The sequence below is a fragment of the Scyliorhinus canicula genome, chromosome 3 (assembly GCF_902713615.1).
Source record: "Scyliorhinus canicula chromosome 3, sScyCan1.1, whole genome shotgun sequence".
Lineage (NCBI taxonomy): Eukaryota > Metazoa > Chordata > Chondrichthyes > Carcharhiniformes > Scyliorhinidae > Scyliorhinus > Scyliorhinus canicula.
In genome coordinates, this window is record NC_052148.1 from 10366568 (window position 1) to 10377046 (window position 10479).

A 10479-nucleotide genomic window follows, 5' to 3' on the forward strand; every position below is an offset into this window, starting at 1 on the left:
AGTTCAAAAACAAGGTTTCACCATCTGAGGACTCAATGTAGGACCCCGGGAACAGGGGGTGACAGGTCAACAGGGGGTGATGGGTCAACGGGGGGGGTGATGGGTCAATGCGGAGGGGGTGATAGGTGACCAGGGGGTGATGGGTCAATTGGGGGGTGATGGGTCAATGGGAGGGGGTGATAGGTCACCAGGGGGTGATGGGTCAATGGGGTGGATGATGGGTGAACAGGGGGTGATGGGTCAATGGGGTGGATGATGGGTGAACAGGGGGTGATGGGTCAATGGGGGGGTGATAGGTGAACAGGGGGTGATGGGTCAATGGGGGGGGTGATAGGTGAACAGGGGGTGATGGGTCAATGGGGGGGTGATTTGTCAATGGGGGGGGTGATGGGTCAATGGGGGGGGGTGACGATGAACAGGGGGTGACGATGAACAGGGGGGTGATGGGTCAATGGGAGGGGGGTGATGGGTCAATGGGAGGGGGTGATGGGTCAATGGGAGGGGGTGATGGGTCAATGGGAGGGGGTGATGGGTCAATGGGAGGGGGTGATGTGTCAATGGGAGGGTGATGGGTCAATGGGAGGGGTGATGGGTCAATGGGAGGGGGTGATGGGTCAATGGGAGGGGGTGATGGGTCAATGGGAGGGGGTGATGGGTCAATGGGAGGGTGATGGGTCAATGGGAGGGGTGATGGGTGAACAGGGGGTGATGGGTCAATGGGAGAGGGTGATAGGTCAATGGGAGGGGTGATGGGTCAATGGGGGGGGGTGACGATGAACAGGGGGTGACGATGAACAGGGGGGTGATGAGTGACAGCATAGTTCTGGGTGAGCAAGATGGGAGTCCAAACAGGATGGGTTTTTGAATCAAGTCTGTAAGGGAACAAATTCATGGATAAGGGTTCCAGCAGATGCTGAGTTAGGGCAGGGCTGGAGAAGGACAATGTCAAAGAGATGGATATAGGCTGGATATGGTTCAGTGCATCGAGAGCAATGTGTCGTTGGAGTTAGTCAGCATCAGTTTGACTCTCTCAGCACCTGGTTAAATCTGGCTTTTTGAGTCTAGGCAGTCAGTGGGGAATGGGGCCCACCGTGTGAGAACTATTAGTTAATCCCAGGAAGACCCCATGTTCAGACGTGAAGGTCAGCGCCACCTATGTTTCAGTTACCTGAACGACAGCCTTGGATCCAACCACCTCCAACACCTGCCCACTCCTCTCACTCCTGTCCGGGAGAGTGAAGTTAACAATCTCGGCATATTTGGGGAACTGTAAGGAAGGAACAGATAAAGGGCTATAAATGTCACGGGTTAGACACGGAACGCAACACTTCTTATTTGCATCAGAAATCTAAACTGGACCGTGGGAGCCAGAGAGATTAAGCTGCAGTCCAACAATAAATAGACCAGGAACATTGAGGAGGGGATTCTCCGTCCCTCCTGGCCCAATTACTGGCGCGGCGTGCCCCCTGCTGGCTGCGGGATCCTCCATCCCGGCAGCCGGCCAATGGGGATTCCCACTCTGTCCACCCCCACACTGTTGGAAAATCCGCGGGAGTGAGTGCGTTACTGCGACTCGGACGATCACGCCCTGAATGTTTCATGGCAAAGTTCCACGAAGGAGAGATACTGAAGGAACTGGACTCATTCCCACCGACCGGAATTTCCTCTGGAGAGGAGGGCAGCAACTTGGGACAGCTATACTGGCTGATCCTGTATCTATTCTGTGCTGCACCTGTCCTGGGAGTGTGTGATGGGGACAGTGTAGAGGGAGCTTTACTCTGTATCTAACCCCGTGCTGTACCTGTCCTGGGAGTGTTTGATGGGACAGGGTCGAGGGAGCTTTACTCTGTATCTAACCCCATGCTGTACCTGTCCTGGGTGTGTTTGATGGGGACAGTGTAGAGGGAGCTTTACTCTGTATCGAACCCCGTGCTGTACCTGTCCTGGGAGAGTTTGATGGGGACAGTGTAGAGGGAGCTTTACTCTGTATCTAACGCTGTGCTGTACCTGTCCTGGGAGTGTTTGATGGGGGACAGTGTCGAGGGAGCTTTACTCTGTATCTAACCCCATGCTGTACCTGACCTGGGAGTGTTTGATGGGGACAGTGTAGAGGGAGCTTTACTCTGTATCTAACCTCGTGCTCTACCTGTCCTGGGAGAGTTTGATGGGGACAGTGTAGAGGGAGCTTTACTCTGTACCTAACCCCGTGCTGTACCTGTCCTGGGAGTGTTTGATGGGGACAGTGTAGAGGAAGCTTTACTCTGTATCTAACCCCGTGCTGTACCTGTCCTGGGAGTGTTTGATGGGGACAGTGTAGAGGGAGCTTTACTCTGTATCTAACCCCGTGCTGTACCTGTCCTGGGAGTGTGTAATGGGGACAGTGTAGAGGCAGCTTTACTCTGTATCTAACCCCGTGTTCTACCTGTCCTGGGAGAGTTTGATGGGGACAGTGTAGAGGGAGCTTTACTCTGTACCTAACCCCGTGCTGTACCTGTCCTGGGAGTGTTTGATGGGGACAGTGTAGAGGGAGCTTTACTCTGTATCTAACCCCGTGCTATCCCTGTCCTGGGAGTGTTTGATGGGGACAGTGTAGAGGGAGCTTTACTCTGTATCTAACCCCGTGCTGTACCTGTCCTGGGAGTGTTTGATGGGGACAGTACAGAGGGAGCTTTACTCTGTATCTAACCCCGTCCTGTACCTGTCCTGGGAGTGTTTGATGGAGACAGTGTAGAGGGAGCTTTACTCTGTATCTAACCCCGTGCTGTACCTGTCCTGGGAGTGTTTGATCGGACAGTGTAGAGGGAGATTTACTCTGTATCTAACCCCGTGCTGCACCTGTCCTGGGAGTGTTTGATGGGGACAGTGTAGAGGGAGCTTTACTCTGTATCTAACGTCGTGCTGTTTACTCTGCCTCTCAGGATGCTGATGTGGTTCGGGGCCATTCTGAGGAGTTGAGAACCAAATGGGGACCGGAAAAAAATCAGTCACTTAGTCCTGAAATCCTTTCATTGGGAGGATTCGGAATACAAAAACCAAATTGTTTTTTTCAGTTTCAATGGTTAGATGCTGTACATATGAACATACCAGCAAAAAGCCATTCGGCCCCTCAATCCTCCTGCTGACTCGTTCAATAAGATGATGGCTGCTGACCTGTTTGAGTTTCAAATTCCACATTCCCAGCCACGCCTGGTGACCTTTGACTCTTTTATCTCACAAAAGTCTGTCTACCTCGACTTAAAAGTATTCAGTGACCCCGCCTTCTGAGGCAGAGTTCCAAATGTAAACAAACCCTCGGAGAGGCATATATTCTCATCTCTGTCCTCAATGGGCGATCCCTAATTTTAAAACAGTGCCCATGGTTCTGGACTCACCCACAGGGGTAAACATCTACCTCCCACCTTGTCAACACCTCTCAGGATCTTATTTACATCAATCAAGTCGCCCCCTCATTCTTCGAAACTCCAGTGGAAACAAACCCAGCCTGTCCAAACTTTCCTCAGAAGCCAACCCGCCCATTCCAGGCCTCCGCTCCTCAGACTATCTCTCAGACTCAATGAGAAAATAAAGAAGTGTCTCAGTTCAGCGACTGGCTCTCAGTCCCAGTACTGCTCAGGCCTTGCAGCCTGAGAGGGCCTCACTGCAGATTTCCACTTTGCTGATCCACAGTTGGCCGTGCTGACTAAATAACAGTGACATCTCTCACACTGGCCCAGTAATTACCTCAGTGCCCTTGCCTCACGCATCATTACCCCAGACGCCTCTCGGTCAGGAAGTGATGTCGCTGATGGCCCCTTAATGAATGAGCTCGCACAGTGACACAGAACAATGGAACCCGCAGCTCCAACTAACTTGCCGAAGCTCTGGGCTTGAGGAATCACAGGGAGGAGAAACAATGTTTGTCCAGTAGCAAACATCCCCCCCCCCTCCCCCCCACCTGCCCCCCCCCCCCGCCTCCTCCAACACCCCACCCCACCAATCGGGCACTGTTTCACTCTGGTCAGACTGAAGAGCGCTCATCGAATGAATAGGTGTTGCGACATCAGGAGTACAGTACCTTAACGTTGTCCAGCACCACCAATGGCCCATTCACCGCTGAGATAGTTCTGTACACTGCGGAGAGGGAAGAGGAAGAGTTTCAGTAGTTTAGCGGGTGAGAAGGAGCGGGAGAGAAAGATTACACACGCCATCACACTGCCAGTTTAACGTCCATTCAATGTGACATGCACAGCCACCATATCTGTAAAGGTCACGACCTGCCCAGCAAGACGCCTCAGCGCAGGGCCTCTTGTACACACACATCTGTGCGGCGCCCCATCGTCAGCCAGCCTCGCTAACCATTCCGATCTTTTCTCTAAAAGGAAATTCCCAAAGACCAGCCAGCACGACTGAGAGATGGGATTGGCATCGAGCTTGCCAGCTGGTCATTCTGTGCAGCGTTAACGCTATGCTGGCTGAATAAATTGTCGGGCAATATTTTACTTGTTGGTGATTATGTCTGTGTGTTGTGGTACCACGCAATCTTAACATGGGGCAATGGCAACACAGCATTTTAGGTGTTAAGAGGCGTCACGGTGGCGCAGTGGTTAGCACTACTGCCTCGTGGCGCCGAGGTCCCAGGTTCGATCCTGGCCCCAGGTCACTGTCCGTGCGGAGTTTGCACATACTCCCCGTGTCTGCGTGGGTTTCACCCCCATAACCCAAAGATGCGCAGGTTAGGTGGGTTGGCCACGCTTAATTGGCTCTTAATTGGAATTTATTTTTAATGTTAAGGGGTTGGTTTAGCACACTGGGCTAAATAGCTGGCTTTTAAAGCAGACCAAGGCAGGCCTGCAGCACGGTTTAATTCCCGTACCAGCCTCCCCGAACAGGCGCTGGAATGTGGCGACTAGGGGCTTTTCACAGTAACTTCATTGAAGCCTACTCGTGACATTAAGCGCTTTTCATTTCATTACATTAAGTAGCCAGACATGACGGGCTAGGGAAGAACTCAGACTCTCGGAGTCAGAAGATTGTGTTTTTAGCCCCACTACAGAGGATTGGTCACATAAAGTACCGCACTGTCAGAGGGTCAGTACTGAGGGAGTGCCGCACTGTCAGAGGGTCAGTACTGAGGGAGTGCTGCACTGTCAGAGGGTCAGTACTGAGGGAGTGCTGCACTGTCAGAGGGTCAGTACTGAGGGAGTGCTGCACTGTCAGAGGGTCAGTACTGAGGGAGTGCCGCACTGTCAGAGGGTCAGTACTGAGGGAGTGCTGCACTGTCAGAGCATCAGTACTGAGGGAGTGCCGCACTGTCAGAGGGTCAGTACTGAGGGAGTGCTGCACTGTCAGAGGGTCAGTACTGAGGGAGTGCCGCACTGTCAGAGGGTCAGTACTGAGGGAGTGCTGCACTGTCAGAGGGTCAGTACTGAGGGAGTGCTGCACTGTCAGAGGGTCAGTACTGAGGGAGTGCTGCACTGTCAGAGGGTCAGTACTGAGGGAGTGCCGCACTGTCAGAGGGTCAGTACTGAGGGAGTGCTGCACTGTCAGAGCGTCAGTACTGAGGGAGTGCCGCACTGTCAGAGGGTCAGTACTGAGGGAGTGCTGCACTGTCAGAGCGTCAGTACTGAGGGAGTGCCGCACTGTCAGAGGGTCAGTACTGAGGGAGTGCTGCACTGTCAGAGGGTCAGTACTGAGGGAGTGCTGCACTGACAGAGGGTCAGTACTGAGTGAGTGCCGCACTGTCAGAGGGTCAGTACTGAGGGAGTGCTGCACTGTCAGAGGGTCAGTACTGGAGAGGTGCTGCACTGTCAGAGGGTCAGTACTGAGGTAGCGCCGCACTGTCAGAGGGTCAGTACTGAGGGAGTGCTGCACTGTCAGAGGGTCAGTACTGAGGGAGTGCTGCACTGTCAGAGGGTCAGTACTGAGGGAGTACTGCACTGTCAGAGGGTCAGTACTGACGGAGCGTTACACTGTCAGAGGGTCAGTACTGAGGGAATGCCGCACTGTCAGAGGGTCAGTACTGAGGGAATGCCGCACTGTCAGAGGGTCAGTACTGAGGGAGTGCCGCACTGTCAGCGGGTCAGTACTGAGGGAGTGCTGCACTGTCAGAGGGTCAGTGCTGAGGGAGTGCTGCACTGTCAGAGGGTCAGTACTGAGGGAGTGCTGCACTGTCAGAGGGTCAGTACTGAGGGAGTGCTGCACTGTCAGAGGGTCAGTACTGAGGGAGTGCTGCACTGTCAGAGGGTCAGTACTGAGGGAGTGCTGCACTGTCAGAGGGTCAGTACTGAGGGAGTGCTGCACTGTCAGAGGGTCAGTACTGAGGGAGTGCTGCTCTGTCAGAGGGTCAGTACTGAGGGAGTGCCGCACTGTCAGATAGTCAGTACTGAGGGAGTGCCGCACTGTCAGATAGTCAGTACTGAGGGAGTGCCGCACTGTCAGAGAGTCAGTACTGAGGGAGTGCCGCACTGTCAGAGGGTCAGTACTGAGGGAGTGCTGCACTGTCAGAGGGTCAGTACTGAGGTAGCGCCGCACTGTCAGATGGGCCATCTTTTGGATGAGATGTTCAACTGATTCCATGTCACGATTGTAAATAAGATCAGGGGAGTTTTGCTGAGTGTGCGGTTGCTACTATCCCGAACTCAACATCACATAAACAGATTATCCGATCATAATCACATTGCAGATTGTGGCATCTGTGTGAAAATTAGCTCCCACATGATAATTGTGAATACATTTCATACTAATAATAATGATAATGATGATAATGGTGATAGTGAATACATTTCAAAAATACGTAATTGTTTCTAAGGAGATTGGCGAAGTGCTGAGACAGTGAGAGGTAGATCTTCATTTAACCACTTTCCACTCCTTCCGAATTGATTGCAGTTTATTTCAATTTGATCTTTGGTCCCACGACGGTCAAATCTCCCCTCCCCCCAATATCCCAAAAGTGAGTTTGTTTCTCAGGGATCGTGGAATCTGTCCACCGCTGTTGGGAGACTCCTTCGGCAGCCCGTTGTCCACTCTCTCTGCTGCCCCAGTTAGCCTTCACTAGGTAGCAGCGTGTTACCATGTGGAGGGGACCAACGCTGGTGTATTGGGCAAAATTCTTTGCCTCCCCGTGGTATATTGCTCCCCAGCGGGAGGCGCCCCACCGTTGGCCATCAGCAGAATCCTCTGGGCCCGCCACTGTTAATCGTATTTCCCATTAAATCCACCCCACATGGCCAAGAAACCTGTGGCGGGCATGCGTAGTCGGTGGAGAGGAAGACCCCCTGTATCTAGTTTGAGGGCTATGGTAATGACAGCATTGTGAATGGCTCCGAGTGGGTAATCAAGGAGCCTGGTGGAGCAGTGCACGGTGAAGATATGGGCCTGGATTCTCCGATTCTGGGGATATGTCCCCACGCCGGCTTAGGACCGGTGGCTGGCGCAAACCAGCCATCGATTCGCCGTTTTGCTGGGGGCCAGCAGGGCGGCAGAGTAGAGCACCCGGCTCTAGCTGCCGATACGCCCCGGGGAATTGCCGGGTCCGTGGCCGCGCACGGCAGCGGTTGCGCTGTGCTACATGGTGGAGGCCGCACGCAGACCTGGCCCACAAAATAGTGGCTCCGTTCGGCCCCGGACCACCCCCCCCCCCCCACACACAGTGCCCACTGCCCACGGATCTGCCCTCCCTGCCTGTGGCCGAGCTGGACTGAGTCCGCGACCACCACTCCGCGTTCCCGACGGATGAGACCGTACATGCCCCACGCCGTCGGGAACTTGGCCAGTCAGGGGCAGAGCATCGGGGGGGAGGCCTCAGGCAATGTCCTGAGGCTGTCAATACGCCGCTTTGGATGGGGCGGAGCATCGCCATAGCGAGGCCACCCCCGATTTGGTTGGGAACTCGGATTTTTCAGCCGGTCGCCAAACATGATTTCGGTGAAGGTCAGGCAGTAATGGGAGGCGGAGTTGGGAGGGGAGGTCAATTGGGGAGTATGGAGTGAGGCACTGCGAAGGGCAAACAGACCTCCTCCTGTGCAAGGATGAGCCTGATACAGTTTAAGGTGATGCACAGGGTGCGTAGGACTCGGGCGAGAATGAGTGGGTTCTTTCAGGGGGTAGCAGATAAGTGTGAGAGGTGTGGGCGGGGGCAGCGAATCACGCGCACATGTTTTGGGGCTGTGAAAAATTGGGAAGTTTCTGGGCGGGAGTGTTCGCAGTCTGAGCCAGGACAGTGGAGGAGGGAGTGGACCCGGACCCTTTGGTGGCGATATTTGGGGTTTCAGAGAAGCCGGAGCTGATGGAGAGGAGGAAGGCCGATGTCCTGGCCTTCGCCTCTCTGATTGCATGGCGGTGAATTTTGCTGGAGTGACAGTCAGCATCGCCCCCGGGGGGGGTAGCAGCATGGTTGGGTGACCTGTACGGCTTCCTGCGATTAGAGAAGATAAAGTCTGAGTTAAGGGGCTCAGCGGGGGAGTTTGAGGAAAGGTGGGGGATGTTTGTGACCGTGTTTGAGAAGCTGTTCGTCGCAGGGGGGGGTGGGGTGGCTGATGGAGAGGAGGCGTGAAAAAGGAGGAAAATCTGCACAAACTGTACAGTTGATTGTTGGGAAGAATGTTTCCCGGGCTGTTTATTTGCTGTAACCTGTTTTGATACATGTTTATAATAAAATACATTTTTTTTAAAGGAGAGGAAGATCCCGCTGGCCTGAAGATCACGTCCATTATTTCAAAGCGTTGTCCTCAGGGAGAGAGGACATGAGCCGTCTCCTCCTGCAGGGGGTTCCCGACGGATGAGACCGTGCATGCCCCACGCCGTCGGGAACCTGGAGACGGGCTGCATGGGGGGGGAACTCGTGGCCTGTGTGCGCAGGGCACTTTGGCATGGTGGGAGGTACAGGTAGCAGCAGGTGGCGTAGGGAGGGCTGCAAGGGGGTTGCCGTGGCTGGGTTCCCATCGCCCTCTGTGGAGGGGAGTACATGCGGGGGCTTTGGAACGGGTGTGATGCCAGGGGTGCAGAGGTGGCGCACCATAGCTGGCCTCGGGGGTGTTGCCCATCCCTCGCAGAATTGCCTCGCTGCCTGCCGAGTGGAGGCCGAGTGGAGGCCGCGTGGGGGTGGGGGTGGAGTGGGTGGAGGGGTGAGGGCAGACATCCGTACGCCAGTGCATCCATGTGGTTACAGATGCCCTCTATTATTGGGCAGCATATATAATATATATTGTATAATAACACACCGTGCATTACTGGATATAACACTGTATATAGTATATGATAATATATGATAACACACACTTATTTACAGTGTTTACCACTGCGTATATCATATATTATATAATAACAGCAGGTATTACTGGGTGTAACACTACATATTGTATAACACACGTTATGTTACCTCGTATAACACTATATATTATATAAGAACACAGCCTGTGTTACTGGGTATAACACTATATATTATTTAATAACACATCCTGCATTACTGGGTATAATACTATATATTCTATAAGAACAGACCCTGTTTTACTGGGTATAACACTATATATTATATAATAACACACCCTGTGATTCTGGGTATAACATTGTATAACACTGTTGGGCAGCACGGTAGCACAGTGGTTAGCACTGTTGCTTCACAGCACCAGGGTCCCAGGTCCGATTCCCGGTTTGGGTCATGTGGTGATATGATCTGTCTGTGCGGAGTCTGCACTTTCTTCCCATGTCTGCGTGGGTTTCCTCCGGGTGCTCCGGTTTCCTCCCATAAGTCCCGAAAGATGTGCTGTTAGGTAATTTGGACATTCTGAATTCTCCCTCAGTGTACCTGAACAGGGGCCAGAATGTGGCGACTAGGGGCTTTTCACAGTAACTTCATTGCAGTGTTAATGTAAGCCTACTTTTGACACTAATAAAGATTATTATTATATACATTATATATTAACACACCCTGTGATACTGGATATAGCATATTCTATAATAACACAATGTGTTACTGGGTATAAAATTATAAATATATTTTAATAACACACCCTGTGTTACTGGGTAAAGCACTGTATATATTATATAATAACACATCCTGCATTACAGGTTCCAACACAGTAGATATCATATAATAACACACCCTGTGTTACTGGGTATAACACTATATATATTGTATAATAACACACCCTGTGTTACTGGGTATAACACTATATATATTGTATAATAACACACCCTGTGTTACTGGGTATAACACTATATATATTGTATAATAACACACCCTGTATAACTCGGTACAGCACCATATATATTATATAAGAACACACTCTGTATAACTGGGCAGAACACCATATATATTATATACAAACACACTGTGTTACTGCATATAGCACTGTATGTATTATAGAACACATGATATACTAACGGATACAGAATTGCAGCATTTAATTTGGCCATTTGCAGCAACTGTTTGTGTTTCTGTTCCACACTTTGTCCCCCGATTTATTGCTCCCAACTCATAAACTGACATTTGTTGAATCAGTA

General features: G+C 52.0%; 1 protein-coding gene across 3 annotated transcripts in view; it reads right to left on the reverse strand.

Moving 5' to 3' along the window:
* The window catches only part of LOC119963812 (V-type proton ATPase subunit B), a 62944-nt gene extending 58555 nt beyond the window's left edge, over positions 1 to 4389 (reverse strand). Inside the window, exons 1-3 of one of the 3 annotated variants that reach the window (XM_038793117.1) lie at positions 4254 to 4389; positions 4055 to 4110; positions 1169 to 1267 (exon numbers count right to left, since the gene is read on the reverse strand). In XM_038793117.1, the coding sequence (XP_038649045.1) occupies positions 1169 to 1267; positions 4055 to 4110; positions 4254 to 4299 (201 nt within the window). In that variant the 5' untranslated portion in view covers positions 4300 to 4389. Of the gene's footprint in view, positions 1 to 1168; positions 1268 to 3084; positions 3687 to 3720; positions 3837 to 4054; positions 4111 to 4253 lie in introns of those variants that run through there. The other 2 variants (XM_038793119.1, XM_038793118.1) reach the window with 2 other exon arrangements.
* Between the last annotated feature and the right edge of the window lie 6090 nt (positions 4390 to 10479).